The following is a 23,374-nucleotide window of genomic DNA, read 5'->3' on the forward strand; positions in this document are numbered from 1 at the left end:
AAGGGGTTAATACTATGGTCGATGCCCATGGTGTTTATTTTTTATTTTTATTTTTTAAGTGTTTTATTTGGATTTTAGGGAAAGGGGGGTGATTAGTCATCAGTGCTGCCACCTAGTGGCCTGTATTGGTATATTCCACTAATAGCTGCAGAAGCCTGCTTCACACATTAGTGTTCCACGGACAGCGCACGTCCCCATTCATTTTAATGTGTGTATTCAGACATCTGTGTTTTAGCACGGTCCGTGTTTTTAGCATGAATGCATGCTCTATTTTGTCTGTGTTCACAGATCCATCACTCCCACTATAATCTATGGATCTGTGAAAACCACAGAGGCAACATGGATGCCATCAGCTGTGTAGTGTCAGTGAAACACAAATGACACAAGAAAAGCCAAAAACGGACACACAGACCCAACACAGATCCTTCACTGACAGCTTCATGTATGTATCACTGACCACCTTCTCACGGATTTGAGCACGGACAGACGTGTGAATAACGCTTAACAGGTTCACCAATCTAAGCCGGGGAAAGCTGTTTTGGGAGCACTCGTTTTCCGCTTCCGGACAGCTCTGATGTCGTGGTCACATTTGACCACGGCATCTGAAGGGTGAAATGTACGCGATCTGCATTATGGCTGATCACATACATGTGCTGTGGGTTTCTGCTGTTTGAAACACAATTGCGGACAAGAATAGGACATGTTCTATTTTTTTCGGGAACGGAATTGCGGACCCCATAGAAATTGATAGGTCCGCAATTCCGTTCCGCAAAATGCGGAACAAAATTGCGGACGTGCGAGTGGGGGCCTTATTCTAGTGTGCCCCCCTATTTGCGTATTGACCAGAGGTCACACCCCAACTAACCACACAGTCACACCGTATCCCAGCAATATGCCATAACATTAGATCAGTGGTTCTCAACCTTTCTAAAGCCGTGACCCCTTAATACAGTTCCTCATGTTGTGGTGACCCCCAACCATTACATTTTTTTCCTTGCTACGTTATAACTAATTTTGCTACTGTTATGAATTGTAATGTAAATATCTGATATGCAGGATGTATTTTTATAAACCAAATAAATAACTTTAAAATAAATAATAAACAACAAATACCCCCTAAAAAATAACTCAGTGGTGCTCACAGTACCCCCCCCCCCCCCCCAAAAAAAATAAAAAATAAAATTAGTGGTGCTTCAAGTCCCCCCCAAATCTCAGGGTCAGGGTCCCCCAAATAAATAAATCAGCGGTGCTTCAGGTCCCCCCAAATAAATTAAGCCTTGCTCAGCCAAATAATTAAAATAAAATTAGCCAGGCTCAATTAAATCATTGGTGGCAGTGGTGCTCAGCGGCGGTGTCATTAACGAAAAAACTCGGACCTCAGCAGACAGGCGGCCCGACTTACCCGTCCAGACGTCAGGCTCCTTCAAGCACAGGCAGTGATAGGACATCACTTCCTGTGCGCGAGGATAAGGGGCCGCTGCCGTTGTGCGGGTGACCCACAATAGGAAGCCTCAGGCGACCCCCCGGAAAGGGCCGATAGACCCCCAGGTTGAGAACCGCTGCATTAGATGATGGGAATATAATACTGACATAAATAATACTAGTCACACAAAATGATACTGATAAATACTGTATTGTAGAATTGCTGTTTATTTTATATCAATTCCCCCAAAACTAGAGGTGGTTCTTAAAGGGGTAGTCCAGGATTCTAAAACATGGCTCCTTTCTTCCAAAAACAGCACCACCCCTGTCCAGAGGTTGTGTGTGATATTGCAGCTCTGCCCAATTTCTTCCTATGGAGCCTGGACAGGGGTGGTAATGTTTTGGCAGCCATACTTTTCTAAACCTGGACAACCCCTTTAAAGGGTGTGTAAAAGATAGCTAAAAATAATGCTGCACTGCTGTATACTGCTGAGGGCAGCGATTGGCTGCAGTAGTCACACGGCATCCACCTGCACGTCACTGCTGCAGTCGGTAAATAAGCAGTGGCCGGAGGACCGGCAGCCAGAAGAACGGCGTTGGAGAAGCAGGTAAGTATGCCATTATTTTTTATTTTACTGCATTCAGAGGCATGTGTGAGAATTTTAATTATCTTGGACAACCCCTTTAAATGAAGCAGTTGGGGTCCCTACTCGAGCACTGCACAGGACACTAATTTTGCCAAGGGAATGTATAACAGGTGAATTAACTTTTCTTTACCGCCTGTAGCAACCTATCACATCACTGCTTTCATTTTGTATTCTGCTGTAGATGTAGAAAACTGAAAGCTGCACTGTGATTGGTTGCCATGAGAACTGCCCAAACCAATCCTAGTTTAGCTTTCATTTCCTATTCTACTGCTCAGAAATGAAAGCTGCTCTGTCATTGCTTGCCATAAAATCTGCCCAAACCAATCCCAGTTTAGCTTTTATATCCTATTGTACCGGTCAGAAATGAAAGCTGCTCTGTTATTGGTTGCCAATGAAAACTGCCCAAACCAATACCAGTTTAGCTTTCATTTCCTATTCTACTGCTCAGAAATGAAAGCTGTGCTCCGATTGGTTGCTAAGGGAACAGTTTCCATCAGATTTCCCCTCAGACGTCTCCAGCCCCTGTAAACCTGTGTTCAGGAACAATAAAAACATGGAGACTTGAAATCTTTAAGACTCTCCTTCATCTGTCTCCTCAATCTTGTTGCTGTGATGAGGAGAATGATCCGTGTGTTTTCCAGGCCATCTGTCACGCTGTCAATAAAAGCGCTCGCCTGGCTCCAGAAGTTCTCCTAGTGCCGAGGATAGTAAAGAGAGCGAGCAAAGCACATGGCGCCCCTTATCCCTGATGAGCATCGTATTAAAGGAGCTGTTTAATCCCGGACAACCCCTTTACTATCAGGGTCCGGCTTCCTAGACCAGGAAAATTCGTCATTGGCTGTTCGGTGTCCCTACAGCGCCGTCTACAGGGGAAATGTGGTATTACAGGCGACCGATTAAATGAATGGTCGTCAGTGTAACTTATGGTCTGGGGTATATACACAGTTTTTCAATAATTAATAAATTATAATAATTAATTTATTGATAATTACATTGATTATCTCATGACAATGACCCCCGTCAAGGGCTGGATATATTAGACCGTGCAGTTTTTGACAACGCAGCTGGACTGCAGTGTTTTTTGGAAAACCACGACACAACCTTAGGCAGCAAGTGGACAGTCACTTCATAAGGCAAGAAAAATGGCCGAGCGTAAGGATCTAAGGCTACTTTCACACCTGGGTTTAGGTGCGATCCGTTTTGACTTACATTGAAAGTCAATGGGAGGCGGATCCGTTTTCAATTGTACCATATTGTGTCAGTAAAGACGGATCCGTCCCCATTGACTTACATTGTAAGTCAGGACGGATCCGTTTGGCTCAGTTTCGTCAGACGGACATCAAAGCGCAAGTTAAGTTTAAGTGACTCGTGGATTTTAAATATTGATGACCTATCCTCAGGTTAGGCCATCAATATCAGATCGGCGGGGGTCCGACACCCCCACCGATCACATGTTCTAGAGTAGCTGTGTAGTCCCTGCGCAAATTTCCACAGTTGATTGGCATACACTGACGGCCTATCCCGAGGATGGGCCATTAATATTAAAATCCTGAAAAACACCTAATGTCTCAGGGCCAAATGCCACAGGACACCTTTGGAGGACGGGTCAGAGCAGTTATGGCGGCACAAGGGAAGGGGGGCTACACCAGATTAGGCCGGTGGTTTTAATGTTTTCCGGCTGCCCAGTGTATATAAGGGTTTACTTTCAGCCGAACTGTTCTCCTTCGTACCTGGCGACCTTAGTAATTATAAGTCTGGGTAACTGGAAGAGGGGAACCAGGGACACGTGTAACGTGGACTCAGTGACTCATCCGTCCTGACGCTCCTCCATTAGCACAACGCCAACTTTATTTCACTGCACCGCTCAAAATAGCAGAGCTCTGACACAGGCCGAGGCGCGCCAAGAAGTCCTGGGAGCTGCCAACTTATAATGTACAGGAGACGACATCCGGGAAGATTACAGCAGGGAACGATAGCAAGACACCGAGGAGAAATGCCAGACTCAAACCGTGCCAAGAGCCAGCGTACAGGCCGCGTACCATGTTACTATGTCTTTTAGACACTTTTTACGCCTCACTAGATTAAAGGGTGTGGCTAAGATGAGATGTAAAATGCGGCAGATCCAGCGTCACGATTTTTGGCAAAATACTGGTGCGAAGGAAGGAGGCCAGACAGGCGGCAAAAGGGAAAGAACAAGAAATTTGCTGAAGCTCCTGCGTGTCTTGCCTAGTTTTATGGCACTGAAGACCTCTATGTGCCATCCTAAGGCTACATGCACACGATCATGTGCGCTCCGTGGCCGTATTGCGGACCACATATGCAGATCCGCAATACACGGGCACCGTTCTGTGTGCATTCCGCATCACGGATGTGGACCTATTCACTTCAATGGGTCCGCAAATCCGGAGATGCGGAACGGAAGCACAAAACGGAACCCTACGGAGTGCTTCCGTGGGGTTTCGTCCTGTACCTCCGTTACGCAAAAAGATAGAACATGTCCTATCTTTTTCGGAATGGCCGGACCGTTGACCCATTAAAGTGAACGGGTCTGTGATCTGCTGCGGCTGCCCCACGGTGGGTGTTCATGCATTGCGGCCAGCGGCACGGCCACGGGGCCCACGCGTTCGTGTGCAAGAGGCCTAAGGTGGGAATACCGCGGTATTACTATGTACGGTATAGTGCAGTCAGTATGAAAACAGCCTTACCAGTGCGCCAAACTTAGGTAAGGTCTCTTTCACGCCATGTTGTTTGTTTCCAGCACAGAAGTAAATTGTTATGATGAATCCAGCAGAAAAAAAAAAAAAAAAAAAACATTAGAAAAACAGATCGATTTAATACATTTGCATCTTTTTTTTTTTCTGGGTGGAATAACGCAGACAATGGCGGTTTACCATCCAGTTGGAAAAAACGGACAGAAAGTAGAGAAAATGGAGGCACTTTCAGCATACTTTTTAAATAGAAGCCTATGTATCCATTAAACGCATCCGTTTTCCTAAGGATATGATTAAAGAGGTTTTCCCATAAAGACAACTCCTCCTCTATCCACAGTAGAGAGTGTGGGCCCGCGCTCCCCGTTCGCGGTCACGCATGCACGCTGACGCTCCTTTTAGCTCTATGGTGTGGGGCGCTTGTACTCGGCTATCTCCACCAGTCCCATAGAGATGAATGAGGAGCACGAGCCCCCATTCTCTGCTATGGATAGGGGATAAGTTGTTTTAACGGGACAACCCCTTTAACGGAAAAACAAAACGTGGTGTGAACAAGGCTAAGTTCACATTGGCGCTGGGACCTCCGTTGGAGATTCCATATAAAATATCGGACAAAAACGTCCTACATCATGCAGGGCTATTTTGTTCCGTGAACTGCCAGACTCCCTAAACGACAGCCTATGGACCCTTTTATAGTCAACGGGGTCCACCTGGTGCCGTCACTTCCGTCAGGTGCAGAACAACAGAAATCACTAGCGCCGCCCCAAGATAGAAGTAAATCACAGTCACATCAGGTTTCCTTCACACATTCCAGTCATTTTAATGGTGTCTGCAGCTCCTTTCTTGCTGTACAAATAATAAAATTTAAAATAATATGTAAAAAAAAAAGAAATCGGAAAACCCGCCAGACCCCATTAGAGTCTGACACTTTACATGCTCATGACGACTCCACCTTCAACAGTGAGCTCATGAAACGCGTTAGTGATGTTAGGCTTTGTTCTCACCATCAGAAATGGAGTACATCAGGGTCTCCGGTAATTTTAAGGACAAGAGCAGGGCAGCCTACGTACGATCCTATTGTCGCCGTCAAAAATGCCGCTACCTGGCGCAGCCCTATGCAGTCAATGAGGTGCATTGGGACTTTTGTATAGCCGTCTACGGTAAAATACAAGTACACCGCGTTCAGTGTGCAGGTTCAGGGAATGGGTTAACCTACCCAAGACATTTTTAGCGTCTAACCCATTAGGTATATGTCGGTATGACCTTTTTATCAAGGGATTTAGAGGACAGCATGGTAAATAGTGCCGTATGTCGGGGCTTTACGATCAGCGTAAATATGGCGGAAGGTTCTCCTGGAGCGTGAGCTCCATAATAAGATGTGAACAGAGCCTAACATACAGATCATGATGCCACATGTACTACACTGCAGTGATACTGCAGCATAATCCTCGCATGTTATCTGCAGATTTTCCTGTGAATTTCCCCCGATACACTGAAGCAGTAAAATCCTCAAGAAACCCGCATGATACAGATAAGTCCTTCCTTACGGTTACTCTAGGCTCGGCGCGTCCTGGGACGGGTGGCACGAGGTAGTCAGCTTCACGATACTCTGTCAGGAGTTGCTTATGCTATGTGTCGCCGCCTAGTGTCTGTGATGTGTACTGCAGCCCGCCACACACATAAAACTGAGACAATAATAATCCAGTGACACGATCCAATAAAACCATCGAGATCCATCATGACATCATGAGACACCACGTGCTCACTATAACCATGCATAAGCCCTGACATTTGTAGTCCGTATTATTGGCGATCCACAGTGGACACCCATATGTCCAAAATACAGCAACAGACAAAAAAAAAAAGCGAAGTGCCAGGAGCCCGGCGGTGGAAATCCAGGCGCCAATTTGAGTATTTTTGTGTCCAGCATCAAATATTCCTTTAAAGTTACTTGGAACAGTTGAAAAAGGTTAGGAAACATCATACAGCCCGTGGCTAGAAGACATCAATATTCAAAAAATAAAAATCTAGGGTCGCTAACCTACAAGACTACAACTCTCATCATGCCCCGACAGCCTGATGGGAGTTTTGCAACAGCAGCCACTTTTAGCCGCTATGGAGTTATAATTATGCTACAGAAATACAAGAAAAGGTTAAACACTTTTAGTAGCCAGACAAGAATTTCCAATTAAAAAGAAACCAAAAACGTCAGCAGCAAACCGGCTCCGCGATTACCTGGCCCCTGGGTGTGGCCCTATAACAGTCTCCAAACCTTACAGCCTAGGAGAGTCTGTCCTCGCTGTTAGGAGGAGTTGGGAGAGGTGGTTATGTGACTGCACACACGGTGAACAGGCTCCGGAGACGAGCACGAGCAGCCCCCACAGTTTTGTTGTCCACCGTCCAGACACAGATGGCACCTAGTCCCCAGTCTCTGCTCGGACCATTTCCAGGCGCTTTGCAGAAGGAAATTTGGTGCCATGGTGTCCATTACATGTCCTGACATTGGAGTGACACACTGCCCCAACGGCTGATGTGATGATCTGCGGAGCCATCGCATACGACAGTCGGTCACCCCTAGTAGTGACACTAGGCACACTCACAGCTCAGCGATATGTGCAGGACGTCCTGACTAGTGTTGAGCGAACTTCTGTTTTAAGTTCGGCATCTAAAGTTCGGCTTCCGGTTAGCGGAGAATCCCGATATGGATTCCGAATTCCGTTGTGGTCCGTGGTAGCGGAATCAATAATCAGCCATTATTGATTCCGCTACCACGGACCCCAACGGAATTTGGAATCCATATCGGGATTCTCCGCTAACCGGAAGCCGAACTTTAGACGCCGAACTTAAAACAGAAGTTCGCTCAACACTAGTCCTGACACCACATGTTCCTCTCATGGCAGGGCTGACAACTGGGAGTTTCCAGCAAGATAATGCTCGTCTGCACACAGCGAGGGTTTCCTAGTAATGTCTCCTCTGGATTACAGCACTAACTTGGCTGCCTGGTCACCAGATTTATCACCATTTATGGGACCAGCTGGAACACCAGCTTCACCAACCTACAAGTGCAGGATCTACAGGCCCAGCAGTAACATCTGTGGGCAAATCTGTATGCCTCCATTTGCAACCGTATCTCATCTGGTATCCAGGCTAGAGGTTGTGTCTCATCTGGTATCCAGGCTAGAGGTTGTGTCTCATCTGGTATCCAGGCTAGAGGCCGTATCTCATCTGGTATCCAGGCTAGAGGCCGTATCTCATCTGGTATCCAGGCTAGAGGCCGTATCTAATCTGGTATCCAGGCTAGAGGCCGTATCTCATCTGGTATCCAGGCTAGAGGCCGTATCTCATCTGGTATCCAGGCTAGAGGCCGTATCTCATCTGGTATCCAGGCTAGAGGCCGTATCTCATCTGGTATCCAGGCTAGAGGCCGTATCTCATCTGGTATCCAGGCTAGAGGTTGTATCTCATCTGGTATCCAGGCTAGAGGCCGTATCTCATCTGGTATCCAGGCTAGAGGCCGTATCTCATCTGGTATCCAGGCTAGAGGCCGTATCTCATCTGGTATCCAGGCTAGAGGCCGTATCTCATCTGGTATCCAGGCTAGAGGCCGTATCTCATCTGGTATCCAGGCTAGAGGCCGTATCTCATCTGGTATCCAGGCTAGAGGCCGTATCTCATCTGGTATCCAGGCTAGAGGCCGTATCTCATCTGGTATCCAGGCTAGAGGCCGTATCTCATCTGGTATCCAGGCTAGAGGCCGTATCTCATCTGGTATCCAGGCTAGAGGCCGTATCTCATGTTGTATCCAGGCTAGAGGCCGTATCTCATGTTGTATCCAGGCTAGAGGCCGTATCTCATGTTGTATCCAGGCTAGAGGCCGTATCTCATGTTGTATCCAGGCTAGAGGCCGTATCTCATCTATCTAGGCTAAAAGGCGACCAACAGGGTCTTAGAGCCTCCTGTCAGTTGTACAGTTTTCCCCAATAAACTTCTCCTATAGGTCTGATATTGTAATCACTTCCATATATCATCATTACAGTCACAGAGAGGAAGCTTCATCGAGCCTGTGTGCACCAAGACCAGGCTCCCATACTATGCCCTACCGGCCCCTTGTAACAATGTGGACTCAGCCATGTTTCCAGGATCTAGACGAGGTGAACACAGGGGCAGGTCTGTGACAATATCTTAGCGGCTTCAGCTCTGAGGTTAGTTCTGGTGAACAAAAAGATGAAGAGAAGATCAATTCACACAAATCTGAGCCGACGTCGGCCGCGCGGGGAGATTACAGCCGTGTGCTAGGAGCAAGAACTCAGTACCGCTGAAATGTCAGACAGGATCCGCAGCTGTCACCTACACCCCGGCCAAATCCCAACCCCAGGGGCTCGCCGGCCACTGTGTGTCCTGAGCCCGCAGACCAACGTCACAGCGAAACCTCTGCACACAGGAGCATGCATATATATACACAATGCCATGCAAAAGTATTCACCCCCTTTGACTTTTTTCCTGTTTTGGTGCCTCCCAACCTGGAATTAACATGGATTGTTTGAGGATTTGCATCATGTAATTTACAGAACATGCCGACAACTTTGAAGATGTTTTTTTTATATTTTTTTTATTGTGAAGCAAACAACAAATAGGACAAAATAACTGAAAAAGTCAATGTGCAAATAACTATTCACCCCCCTAAAGTGAATACTTTGCAGAGCCACTTTTTGCGGCAATCACAGCTCCAAGTCGCTTTGGATAAGTCCCTATGAGCAGTTGCCACATCTCACCACTGGGATTTTTGTCCATTCCTCCTTGCAGAACTGCTCCAGCTCCTTCAGGTTGGATGGTTGCACTTGTGAACAGCAATCTTTAAGTCTGACCACAGATTTTCTACTGGATTGAGATCTGGGCTGTGACTCGGCCATTCCAACACATGTACATGTTTCCCCTTAAACCCCTCAAGTGTTGCTTTAGCCGTGTGTTTGGGGTCATTGTCCTGCTGGAAGGTGAACCTCCGTCCTGGCCTCAGATCACGCACAGAGTGGGACAGGTTCTGCTCAGGAATATCCCTGTATTTAGCACCATCCATCTTTCCCTCCACTCTGACCAGTTTCCCAGTCCCCCCAGTATGATGCTGCTGCCACCACCAGGTCTCACTGTGGGGATGGTGTTCTTTGGGTGATGTGATGTGTTGGGTTTGCGCCAGACATAGTCTTTTCTTTGATGGCCGAAAAGTTCAATTTTAGTCTCCTCAGACCAGAGCACCTTCCTCCATACATTTTGGGAGTCTCCCACAGGCCTTCTCCCAAACTCACAACGCGCCTTTTTGTTTTTAGCTGAAAGTAATGGATTTCTTCTGGCCACTCTGCCATAAAGCCCAACTCTATGGAGCGTACGGCTTATTGTCGTCCTATGTACAGATACTCCAGTCTCTGCTGTGGAACTCTGCAGCTCCTCCAGGGTTACCGTCGGTCTCTGTGCTGCCTCTCTGATTAATGCCCTCCTTGCCCGGTCAGTGAGTTTTGGTGGGCGGCCGTCTGTTGGCAGGTTTGCTGTTGTGCCATGTTCTTTCCATTTGGTTATGATAGATTGGATGGGGCTCCTGGGGATCATCAAAGATTGTGATATTTTTATTTATTTTTTATAACCTAACCCTGACTTCTCAACAACATTGTCCCTTACTTGTTTGGAGAGTTCCTTGGTCTTCATGGCAGTGTTTGGTTAGTGATGCCTCTTGCTTAGGTGTTGCAGCCTCTGGAGCCTTTCAGAAAAGGTGTGTATATGTAATGACAGATCATGAGACACTTAGATTGCACACAGGTGACATAATTTCACTAATTATGTGACTTCTGAAGGTAATTGGTTGCACCAGAGCTTTTTATGGGCTTCCTAACAAAGGGGGTGAATACATACGCACATGGCAATTTTCTTCTTTTTTTTTCTCTAAACAATAATATAGTTTTATTTATATATTTTTCTCATTTCACTTCGCCAACTTAGACTATTGTGTTCTGATCCATCACATAAAATTCAGATTAACAAAACATTCAACTTAAAGCTACATGCACACAACCGTATGTGTTTTGCGGTCCGCAAATCACGGATGCGCAAAAAAAAGACGTATGGCATCCGTTTTTTTTTGCGGATCCATTGTAATAATGCCTATCCTTGTCCGAAAACTAGAATAAAACTAGGACATGCACTATTTTCTTTGCGGGCAACGGAACGGACATACTGATGCGGACAGCACACGGTGTGCTGTCCGCGTTTTTTGCAGACCCATTGAAATGAATAGCATCCTATCCGCAAAAAAAACGTAACGGACACGGAAACAAACAACGGTCGTGTGCATGAGGCCTAAGTCATGTAATGTAACATAATACGAAAAAAGTCAAGGGGGGTGAATACATTTGCAAGGCACTGTATATATAGTAAACTGCTATATACCGTCACACAACTCACTGCCAACACCGACATTGGGGCAGATTTATAACTGCTCAGGAGAAATCTTACTTCACAAGACTCCCCGAAAAATGGAATGTTGCCGCAACTCCTGGGGAATGGGGAAAAGGGGCAAATCTCCTGGGCTGCACCAATTTTTTAAATTACATTGACTTCTTATTCCTTCTCTACACACCTAGTGGCTGCTGCAGACACTGAGCCCCCGGGCCCGGTCCGGGCTCTGGACAGAACGGGCCTGGTCGGCGGTCTGTTTACAGGGGGATCTGGTCCGGGATCTAGTCCAGGATCTGTATAAACAGAGGGACAGGGGATTTACACTCACCTAAAGAATTATTAGGAACACCTGTTCTATTTCTCATTAATGCGATTATCTAGTCAACCAATCACATGGCAGTTGCTTCGATGCATGTAGGGTTGTGGTCCTGGTCAAGACAATCTCCTGAACTCCAAACTGAATGTCAGAATGGGAAAGAAAGGTGATTTAAGCAATTTTGAGTGTGGCATGGTTGTTGGGGCCAGACGGGCCGGTCTGAGTAGTTCACAATCTGCTCAGTTACTGGGATTTTCACGCACAACCATTTCTAGGGTTTACAAAGAATGGAGTGAAAAGGGAAAAACCTCCAGTATGCGGCAGTCCTGTGGGCGAAAATGCCTTGTTGATTCTAGAGGTCAGAGGAGAATGGGCCGACTGATTCAAGCTGATAGAAGAGCAACGTTGACTGAAATAACCACTCGTTACACCCGAGGTCTGCAGCAAAGCATTTGTGAAGCCACAACACGCACAACCTTGAGGCGGATGGGCTACAACAGCAGAAGACCCCACCGGGTACCACTCATCTCCACTACAAATAGGAAAAAGAGGCTACAATTTGCACGAGCTCACCAAAATTGGACTGTTGAAGACTGGAAAAATGTTGCCTGGTCTGATGAGTCTCGATTTCTGTTGAGACATTCAAATGGTAGAGTCCGAATTTGGCGTAAACAGAATGAGAACATGTATCCATCATGCCTTGTTACCACTGTGCAGGCTGGTGGTGGTGGTGTAATGGTGTGGGGGATGTTTTCTGGGCACACTTTAGGCCCCTTAGTGCCAATTGGACCATCGTTTAAATGCCACGGGCTACCTGAGCATTGTTTCTGACCATGTCCATCCCTTCATGACCACCATGTACCCATCCTCTGATGGCTACTTCCAGCAGGATAATGCACCATGTCACAAAGCTCGAATCATTTCAAATTGGTTTCTTGAACATGACAATGAGTTCACTGTACTAAAATGGCCCCACAGTCACCAGATCTCAACCCAATAGAGCATCTTTGGGATGTGGTGGAACGGGAGCTTCGTGCCCTGGATGTGCATCCCTCAAATCTCCATCAACTGCAAGATGCTATCCTATCAATATGGGCCAACATTTCTAAAGAATGCTATCAGCACCTTGTGGAATCAATGGCACGTAGAATTAAGGCAGTTCTGATGGCAAAAGGGGTCCAACACCGTATTAGTATGGTGTTCCTAATAATTCTTTAGGGGAGTGTATATAAATGGTGGGCTATGATTTCTGTACAAAGCCTGCAATTCTTTATGGGGTTTGGTCTGGTCTGAAGTCTGTAAAATGGGGTGATGGAACTAGGGTCTATGTAAATGGTGTGGACTGGCGTCTGTGTAAAGGGGAGTCTCCATTTCTTTAAGGGTCTGGTCTAGGGACTATTTACAGGAATGTGGTATAGGGTCTGTAAAATGTGTGGTCTGAGATATGTATAAAAGGAGGGACTGTTATCTACAGGAATCATGGGGTCTGGATCTATACAGGTTTCTGGTCTGGGGTACGGTAAATACTCTATGGGGGGCTGGGATCTGAATGAAAGGAAGAATTGGGGTCTACAAGTAAATGGTGGGATCTGGTGTCTGCATTTCTTTAGGGGTCTGGTCTAGGGACTATTTACAGGAATGCGGTCTAGAATCTGTACAATGGGTGGTCTGAGATATGTATAAAAGGAGGGACCGTGGTGTATACGAATGTTGGGGTCTGTAGATATGGGGGGCTGAGATCTGCATAAAAGGAAGAACTGGGGTCTACAATAAATAAATAAATAAATAAATGGTGGGGGGATTGGTGTCTGTATAACAGTAAGTCAGAATTTCTTCAGGGGGTCTGGTCTAGGGACTATTTACAGAAATGTGGTCTGCAGTCTCTAAAAATGGGGGTGGGGGGGGGCTGGGATCTCTATAAAAAGAAGGACTGTGGTGTATATGAATGATGGGGTCTAGAGTCTGTATAAAGGGGAGCCTGCATTTCTTTAGGGGCTCTGGGATGTATACTTACTTGCATTCTCTGGGGTGTGGTCTGTATTCATTTTGGAGTGCGGAGGGGGTTATATGTACTATTTGTAATTCAAGTTCAGCCAGTTAGGGGGCATGCTCACTAGAAGTGGGCAGGGAAAAGGTTAACACTGGTCTGTATCTCCCTGATGTGATACAGGTCTCTGACACTACAGTATAAGCTGCTAATATTCCCTGACCGGCGGTGGTCCGACTACTGGGGCTGATCTCCTGACTCCAGATGAGGGTGCTCCGTAGGGAGAAGCACACTATACTGGAGTGATCTGCCATAGCCCCCTCTGCCTGGTGAGCAGGGACCCCTCAATCCAAGGACTGTTTGCAGTGGGGTGGCCCCTGGTTTTGGTGGGGTTATCTACCAGACGGGAGCATGAATGTTCTTTCACTGTGCTGCGTTTTCCCCTCTAACATCAGACTGCTGGCTGTGTCTACGAGACGCAGGAAATGCAGCCTCACAATGAGCACCTGTGCTCCGACAACTGCACCGACACAAGTGTACAGAGCACACGCTGTGAACAGCTGCAGAGATCCCACGCGCAGGGACAGTTGTCGCAGAAGAGCTGACCCCAAGAGACACTCGCCCAGCAACTGTGACATCGCCGGCTGCCATGGAAAACAGCCAGCGACAGGAAAGACAGCTACGAAGAACTAGTGCACTGACGGAGGTCACAGAGAGGGCCCTTTAACTGATTATCCCTGCAGAGCAGCGCTCCGACCTTTCAGATATGCAGGCCCTTTAACTGATTATGCCTGCAGAGCAGCACTCCAGCCTCTCAGATATGCAGGCCCTTTAACTGATTTTCCCTGCAGAGCAGCGCTCTGGCCCCTCGGATACGCAGGGAACTGCAGTGGGTCCTCTCAATGGATGGGGGCGTGCTGCAGACCCCTCCATAGCTGTGTGGCCAGCCCTGCTGTGCAGGGGCCACAGACCAAAATCAGTGCTGCCGCCTCTTCATTCTCAGGAACGGCGGGGCCCCATGTGCAGGTCAGACCACCGCTGATCATAATGTGATGGCATACTGCACCTTTAAATGACTGGACCCCAGTAAAAGTGTTTATTTTTTCCCCCACATTGTCTCCTATTGAAGGCAACTGTAGCAAAAACTCTGCATTGCATCGTTCCTCTGTTATTCTTCCTGGAAAAGTATGATGCAAATTATAACTGGGCGTTATCATTCCCTTTGTCAATGGGGGGGGGGGGGTCTCCCCACACAGTCCAAGCAGTGCTAGTCGTGTTGGACTGTTTAGGGACAACACCCTAGTGACAACCAGGCATCAATTTAGTTATACATTTCCAGGAGGAATAACAGAGGAACGATACATTGCAGAGTTCTAAAAATAAGATGCTCCAGATTTGTTATGTCATGGGGAATACTGTTATTCTTCCTGGAAAAGTATGATGGGCTCTGGGAATGGACTATACACACACAGGTAAGGCACTGTACACATCGAGGGCACACACAGGACAGCACCATTCTAGAATTTTTGTGACCCGAACCCAACAAGTGACAGCACACTGACCGCAGCACACACGGCCAGCACGACCGCAGCACTGAGGAGGCAGGTGACATCGGTACAAAGCCGAAACGTTGCTGCTATGTGAGATGCTGCTGATACCGTCTGCATTTATCTAGTGGTACACACATGTCAGCGCTATACCCGGGCAGGTGGTAGTGGTATACCGCTGCTGACATGTGGCAGTTGGAAGTGGCACACGTGTCACTATACATGTGCAGGTGACATGGGTACAATACATGTGGCAGGTGACAGCACTAGGATATAACAACACTTATAAAACAATGCCAGATGGCCAAACGTCACACGCGTGGCAGGAGATAATGTCACACATCAGTACATACAGGTGACAGCACACACATGTGGCAGGAGATAAAACCAGTGACATGTCACATATCAGTACATACAGGTGTCAGGACAGCACATACATGTAACAGCTGCACATATGACGTGACAATGCCATGACACATGGGTACATAGAGGTGACAGGACAGCACATACATGTGGCAGGGGATAACATACCAGTGACATGTCACACATCAGTACATGCAGGTGACAGCACAGCACATACATGTAACAGCTGCACATATGACGTAACAATGCCATGACACATGGGTACATAGAGGTGACAGGACAGCACATACATGTGGCAGGGGATAACATACCAGTGACATGTCACACATGGGTACATGCAGGTGACAGGACAGCACATATGTTATCCCCTGCCACATGTACCAGTGACATGTCACACATCAGTACATGCAGGTGACAGGACAGCACATACATGTGGCAGGGGATAACATACCAGTGACATGTCACACATCAGTACATGCAGGTGACAGGACAGCACATACATGTGGCAGGGGATAACACACCAGTGACATGTCACACATCACCAGTACATGCCGGTGACAGGACAGCACACACATGTAACAGGTGCACGAATGACGTGACAATGCCATGACACATGGGTACATGCAGGTGACAGCAGGCATGGAGCAGCACACCGGGGGTCCTTACCTTGGCTTTGCCGGCCTCCAGCTTCCTCTTCCTCTCCTGCTCCTCCTCGTCCATGCCGGCCCCTGCACACACAGCAATGCGCAGTGTTACCAGCGGCCTCTGCTCGCTCCCATCTCCACGTAAACATTCGGCGCGCCGCAGTGACGTCACCAGCCCGCGCCCGGGCGCCTCCACTGGCAGCTGTACAGCCCCCTCAGCTGTCACCTGTACTGCCCCCAGTGCACAGGAGCCGCTCTGTCCATCACCTGTCAGTGCACCTGGCCATGGTGGGGGGTATTGCCTCAGAGGACCCCCAGATGGCTGATATTACTGGGTGACTTGTCCCAGAGGCTACGACAACATGGTAATTCGCGAGTCGCTGTAAAATTGCACCCAAATTTTCTCCCATAGCCCCAAAAAATTCTTAAATTTAAATTGTGGTGCAGTCATTCTGTGATTTGACCAGGACTGGTGGGTGATGACATGGAGCCACAGCTATAGGTTTAACTGGGGGCAGTGGGTTTACAGGCTGCTTTCTGTAAGAAACAGCGCCACACCTGTTCTCGGGTTGTGCCTGGTATTGCAGCCCAGCTCCATGGACTGAATCGTGATCAGGCATGGTGTCTCTCGGGATGACAAAGAAGCTCCTCCATCTGCTCCTTTCTCCATTAACCCCTCATGTGACTCCCCTGATCACTATAGATTATAGATACAGTAAAAGCTCATCCAGATCCATGGACAAGCATCAGAAGAAGAGTACCCTCAGCTTCAAGGGGGTCTCCACTTTGGACAATCTCTTCTGGTTAGAGGGGTCACTTGACAATAAGCTGATCACAGCCTGTCCTCCTGCTAGGACATAGGTATTCATTGTATAAATATGTATGCAGTGAGCTCCCCCTAGTGGCGGCTGCAGGTGGCTAGAATTTTATCATTTAAAAGGCATACCTCCCAACTTTTTGGACGGTCAAAGAGGGACATTGTGAAAGATTCACTTTTCTTGCATATTTATATACGTCAATCGTTTTTTAATTTTTTTATTTACACAATAGCGCACAAATTATCTGAATATAAAAATGTTGAAAATCCAAACTGCATGAAATACTGAAGTCATTTACAAGGCGAGCTCTAATATACAGATAGGAACCAGGGAAACACATTCTAGATCAATATTGTAAATGTAATAATGCACATCTATACCTCAGATCAAAAAGAGGGGCATTTAGGGTCCATTCACACGTCCGCAAGTGTTTTGCGGTCCGCAAATTGTGGATCCGCAAAACACCGGACCGCACATGGCCGGCACCCCAATAGAAATGTATTTTCTTGTCCGTGTCTGCGGATAAGAATAGGACATGCTCTATTATTTTGCGGGCCGCGAAACGGAAGTGCGGACTGTGTGCTGTCCGCATCCGCACTTCCGTTCCGCGGCCCCATTGAAAATGAATGGGTCCATTCACACGGACTTGTGAATGGACCCTTAAGGAGCAAAGAGGGACATCGGTCAAAAAGAGGGACACTTGGGTGGTATGAAAAGAGGTCATCCCATGATATAAACTAAACCCTATGCACAAGATAGGGGATACACATCTGATTGATGGGGGGCTGACCACTGTGACACACACCAGTCACGAGGGTCCCCCGTTCCCTGAATGAATGGAGCAGAGGTCAAGCAATGCATGCTGCTACTCCTGTCATTTTCTATAGGACTGCCAGAGCCAGGCTCGGACTGGCCCACAGGGGTACAGGTAAATCCCCCGGTGGGCCCCTGAGCACTACATGCATATACTCAATGTACAGAACCTCAACCAGGACCTACCTTCTCAAAGTTGCTGCAGGAACCCCCATATTCAATAATCTGGTAGCATCTTGCTGCGGTGTGAGCAGGTAATATTTGAATGTATCCGTACGGTGGGCCTCCAAAATAAATTTTACTGGTGGGCCCGAGGCACCCCAGTCAGACACTGGCCAGAGCTGCACAGGATAAGGTGGCCCCCCATGGGTGTCCTGAGCTCCCATTCTGGGGGAGCTTGAATGGAACAGTGCCGCTCCATTCAACGTCCATGGGACTGATGGAGGCAGCCGTTACAGCGCTCAGTGCTCTGGACCCCCATTCTAGTGATTGTGGGGGTCCCAGCAGTAGGTGGATAGCTCATATATCACAGAAATACTAATCTTATAAGTAAATAATTATTGATAATTCATTGTATAATAAATGCCTTCTCACCACAAAAAAAAAATAATAATAATAATTTTCTCTTAAGGCACTTTCACACTTGCGGCAGAGTGATCCGGCAATCTGCATGCAAACGGACAGCATTTGTAGACGGTTCTGGATGCGGATCCGTCTCACAAATGCATTGCAAGAACGGATCCGTCTCTCCGTTTGTCATACGGACAAACTGATCCAGCATTCCGGTATTTTTATTGCCAGATCCGGCACTAATACATTTCAATGTAAATTAATGCCGGATCCGGCAACTGATCCGGAGTTTTGGACGGAGATAATGGCTGCAGTATTTCCTCCGTCTAAAACGCTGTTCAGTGACTGAACTGAAGACGTCCTGACGCATCCTGAACGGATTGCTCTCCATTCAGAATGCATGGGGATATGCCTGATCAGTTCTTTTCCGGTATAGAGCCCCTGTGACGGAACTCAGTGCCGGAAAAGAAAAACGCTTGTGTGAAAGTAGCCTTAGTTATCTACATCTAAGCCAAATTGATGGCATGCCAACAGGGACTAGCACCAAGCTTTCCTGGGGTCCTGATCACTAATTATTATTAATTATGTACCACTTTAGGCTACTTTCACATCTGCATTTTCCTTTTCCGGTTTTGAGATCCGGCAGAGGATCTGAGAACCACAGGAAAATGCATCCGTTTGAATAACACAACCGGCTGCATCCGCTGAGAACGGTTCCACTTGTAATATGTAATAACTGAACATGCCGGATCTGGCGTCAAATACCATTGTAGTCAATAGGTGCCGGATCCGGGGTTTTTCATGTCAGAAAAAAACGGATCCGGCACCATTGACTTACATGGTTTTTGATGCCAGATCCGGCATGTTCAGTTTCCCATGCCACACACGAAAACGCAGCTTGCAGTGTTTATTTGTCTGGCATTGAAACGCAGCAAAATGGAACTGAACGTATTCTGGCGCACTCCGTTCCTGTTTGTTCAGTTTTGTCCCCATTGACAATGAATGGGGACAAAACTGAAGCGTTGTCCTCCGGTTTTGAGCTCCTCTGCCGTTTCTCAAAACAAGAAAGGAAAACGCAGATGTGAAAGTAACCTTACTCATCTATCATGCGGGTCTCCAGTTGTTGGTGGCCATTTTGGTTGTCACCCAGCTTTCCCATAAACAGATAGAATTAAGAGAAGGCTGAATGCTGTCCAGGAAGATAAGCCAGACCATGAGAAAAGACAAGAGAGGAAAAGCAGAAACAATGTGAGTCCTGATGTCTTATCTGCTCCACATACCAGAGCAGTGCTGGGGGAATGCCGAGACAAGTGGCAGGAACTGGACGGACTGGTCTCCAGCGGGTTTGCCTCCCTGCCTCTTACCATCGACCTGACATTCAAGGCTCCACTGTGACTTTCGGTTGCGGTAAAACAGATTTTTTTCCCCCAATAGAGGAACACTGCAATATTGGTGATCTCCAACCCATCCAACTGCATATCTTCCAACTAGGGCTGCAGTAAACGATTATTTCAGTAATCGAGTATTCTACCGATTATTGTTTATGATTAATCGAGTAATCTAATAAGAAAAAATGAATTAATAGACTGTTTTCCTTTATAAAAACTCATCAGTCCCCAACACCCTTCGTTCTCCCCTGTGCGATCAGCCCTAGTGCATCAGTTCCTCCCAGTGCCATCAGCTCCACTATCCCCCGGTGCCATCAGCTGCCCTCTCAGCGCCACCAGCTGCCACCCCAGTGCCACCAGCTTGCCCCCCGTGCCACCAGCTTGCCCCCCTGTGCCATCAAAGCATAAGCTGTGGAGCAGCATCATGCCTGGTAGATGCCAGCTACCACAATAAGCTGCATAACCCACATACCGCTGTAAACCGGCACTGCGTCCTGATCCCACATGTATAACAGAAAGCCAGGACATAAAGTGCCACCTAGGCTGTAAGTCTCGCCCCCTCCTCTGCACCAGTGTGACCTGTCATGTCATCCTCCAGTGCCAGCACATGGTACCAGCAGTGGCTGGCATCATCTGTTACACCAGCCCCACTCCCCAGGCTCCTCACCTCCTTGATCTTGTCCCGCTTCTGCTTGACATCAGGATCCAAAGGCTCCTTGCCCACCACTCCGATAGGCTCTTTAAAGGGCCGGGGATTTAACCTGCCTGTGGCCGTGCCCTTGCCCTGCGCCCGCAGCCGGTCATTCTCCTCCTGAATCTCCCCCTTGATCTGCTCAGGCTCCCAGTTCAGTGTGTCCTTGGCTTCCTGCAGCGCCCTCTCATTTTCCTCCCGGATCCGGGCGGGGGGCGAGGCGACCCCGTCCTCTTCATCCTGCAGCCCAGGACCAAAGGGGTTTGCTCTGCAGAGGAGGCTGCTGGAAGAACACTCCACACTGAAAGGCAGCAGACTGCCGACCGGCATGGCAGCTGGACGCGGGCACAAAGTTTCCCTCAGTGGAGTGCAGCAAGGTACGGGCCAGCGGGTGACCACGGAGCGGTGAGTTTAGCAAGCGCCTCACTCCCACTCCGTGGTCACGTGACACAAACGAATCCTCAATGCAAAAAAATTGCATCAAGGATTTTTTGGGGTCGAATTACTCGATTCAATTGAGTAATTGTTTCAGCCCTAGTTCCAACCCTACAGACAGGGAGGAACAGTACACCTTGGAAGCCTCATTTTTGCATCAGGGATGCCATCCAATTATAGCTGAAAACCCAATTTCTAGATCCACCAGATTACCAAGAAGTGGGCTCCTATGATACAAAACTAGAGAACCACCGAGTACCTCTAGAAGTTACCTACAGTCCAAATCTAGAGATTGTAAGGAGGATTGCTCCAAGATTGCTCAAATACGACAAAAAGATGACCATTTGAAATCCATTTTTCCAGACCCCCAATTCCTGTGCTATAGGCAGCCCCCTAACCTTAAAAACATCATTGTCAGAAACTCCCTGACCTCCCCAACAACAACAGAAACATTCCAGTACAACTAGACCAAATGTATGACCTGTCCATACATAAGGCCTACTGAGAAGGTACAGATTCCCAATACACATCAGAACTACAGATCCCAGGTACCTTCACCTGCACCATGCCTAATGTGGTCTACTTGATTATATGTACTAAATGTCCTACTAAGGCATCTGTGTCAATGAAACTGATCAGAAGGTTAGAACAAGAATGAACGCTCATCACCACACAATAAAAGAAGACGAGAAAGATCTGCCTGTACCAAAACATTTTTATAGTCAGGACCACAATATCACAGATATGAAAAGGAATTTTAAATCTCAGAGGGCTAAAAAGAAAATCTGGGAATACAAGCTCATGAAAACCTTTGAGAACATGGACTTAAAGGCTATGTACACCTTTTTTGTTTTATTATTGGATTGCTCTCATTTTGAGCTACAAATAATTTTCCAATTGGTCTTTTTTTAAAATATGGAGTCCTTTTTTTCTGTACAGAGCTGAGATGCTCTAGAATCAGCCTCTGGATTTGCTCTCTTTTCCGTCAGTTGGGGAGCTGACGGGCTCCTTATCTCTGCTCTCTGACATTATAATCGCTCATTATAGATCAGTTCTTATCTTACTGATAAGAATGTGGCTTAAATAAGTGTTTATGACCTCTTAGTAATTTAGAGACATGGGTTATTAGATGACCAGCACAAAGTGAACGTACCAGTCACATAGCAAGAAAAACAGTTAACCCTTTGTGACAGAAGAGCTCAATATTTTTCATGAAGGCCAATTGAAAATACGATTTTTAGCCAAAAATGAGTAAAAGTCAGTCATAAACAAAAATAGTCTTGTATCTATTTATGTCCTTCTAGAGGTCTAAAGGAATTTGGCCCTCAGACCTCCTGGGACATTGATTGTCACGGACGTTCCTGCGACAGGTGGCAGGATATCTGTGAGACTGGCAACACGTGGTTTGATCTGACAGGTTTTCCTTGTGGATCAATAGGCATCTGTGTTGTTTCTGGTAATGGCCAACCCCTTGCCTCAGGTGTTGCTTATGTGGTCTTTTAACATTCCTTATTTATAGTTGCTTCTCCCACAATGCTGTGCGGTTTATAGCTTCAGTTTTAGTTGTGGATTACTGGTGTGTGGATCTCGGCGGAGTTCCTGGTGCTTCCATAGCCTCTCTGAAGATAAGTCTTTCCTTTCCCTTTTTGTATTTTGTTTGGGTACCGTGTTTTGCATTTCCATATTGTTTGTATTAGGCCTGAAGGAGACTCCTGTTCGTCCTTCCTTTTGGATGAACAGGTAGTCTTGTCCCTGCCATTAGCACCAGGGTCCTATAGGGCTAGATAGGACTCTAGGTATTCCTGCATATGAACTCACCTACCTCTGGGGTCTGGTAATACTGGTAGTCAGTCAGGATTTTGGTTAGGGTTTCACTAGGAGGTGTCCATCTTCCTTCCCTAGTTCTCAGGCCTGATTCCCTGTTCCCCCCTTCCTTCTTATGCTCTGTGTGGTGTTTCCCTCCCACACCGAAGCCTGACATTGATATTCATGGACCATATATCTTTTAGGGGACAATAAACTGATATTGATCTGCTTTGCATCACTTGTCTCATCTCCCTCACACTATGTGCTGATGTGTAGAAATATGGGAATATTCTGATACTGTATTATAATATGTCTGATGAAGAGACCTGAGTAGTCTCGAAAGCTGCAATGCTGTCAAATTGTCAGTTACCTATTAAAATGTATCAATCAAGGAATCAATTTTTTTGGTAATTTCTCAATTTTACATGGTTAAAAAGTGGCCATGACAGAGCCACAGTTCACCTATAACAGCTATAGCTTCAGTGCCCCCATTACAGATATCGTTGAAGACGGTGGACCCTAGAGAAGTACAATTTGGGCTATAGGGGAATAGAGTGGATCTGTCAAGTCTCCTATGTTCCCCTCTCTGAGGACATATTGAAGATGATATGCTGAGCACTAGTGATTACATTACTGAGCAGATTTGTCCTTCAGAGTCTGGAAAACCTGGGTGGCAACCACAATGGCAGTTGTAGTTGTGATGGACGCCACATTCAGGATTATAGCCATAGAGGGGTGCAGAGGTAGCAGTCCAACCCAGGTTCTCATGCCTTAGGGA

At 47.0% G+C, this 23,374-nt stretch overlaps 1 protein-coding gene across 1 annotated transcript in view; it reads right to left on the bottom strand.

Annotated features, from left to right (window-relative positions):
* LOC122939516 (A-kinase anchor protein 9-like) overlaps positions 1-16,224 on the bottom strand; it is an 83,916-nt gene extending 67,692 nt beyond the window's left edge. The window contains exon 1 of the mRNA XM_044295583.1: positions 16,098-16,224. Coding sequence (XP_044151518.1) covers positions 16,098-16,151 — 54 coding nt within the window. The 5' untranslated portion in view covers positions 16,152-16,224. The remainder of the gene's footprint in view (positions 1-16,097) is intronic.
* Positions 16,225-23,374: the final 7,150 nt, after the last annotated feature.

This window comes from Bufo gargarizans, chromosome 5, assembly GCF_014858855.1.
Source record: "Bufo gargarizans isolate SCDJY-AF-19 chromosome 5, ASM1485885v1, whole genome shotgun sequence".
In the NCBI taxonomy this organism is placed as follows: domain Eukaryota; kingdom Metazoa; phylum Chordata; class Amphibia; order Anura; family Bufonidae; genus Bufo; species Bufo gargarizans.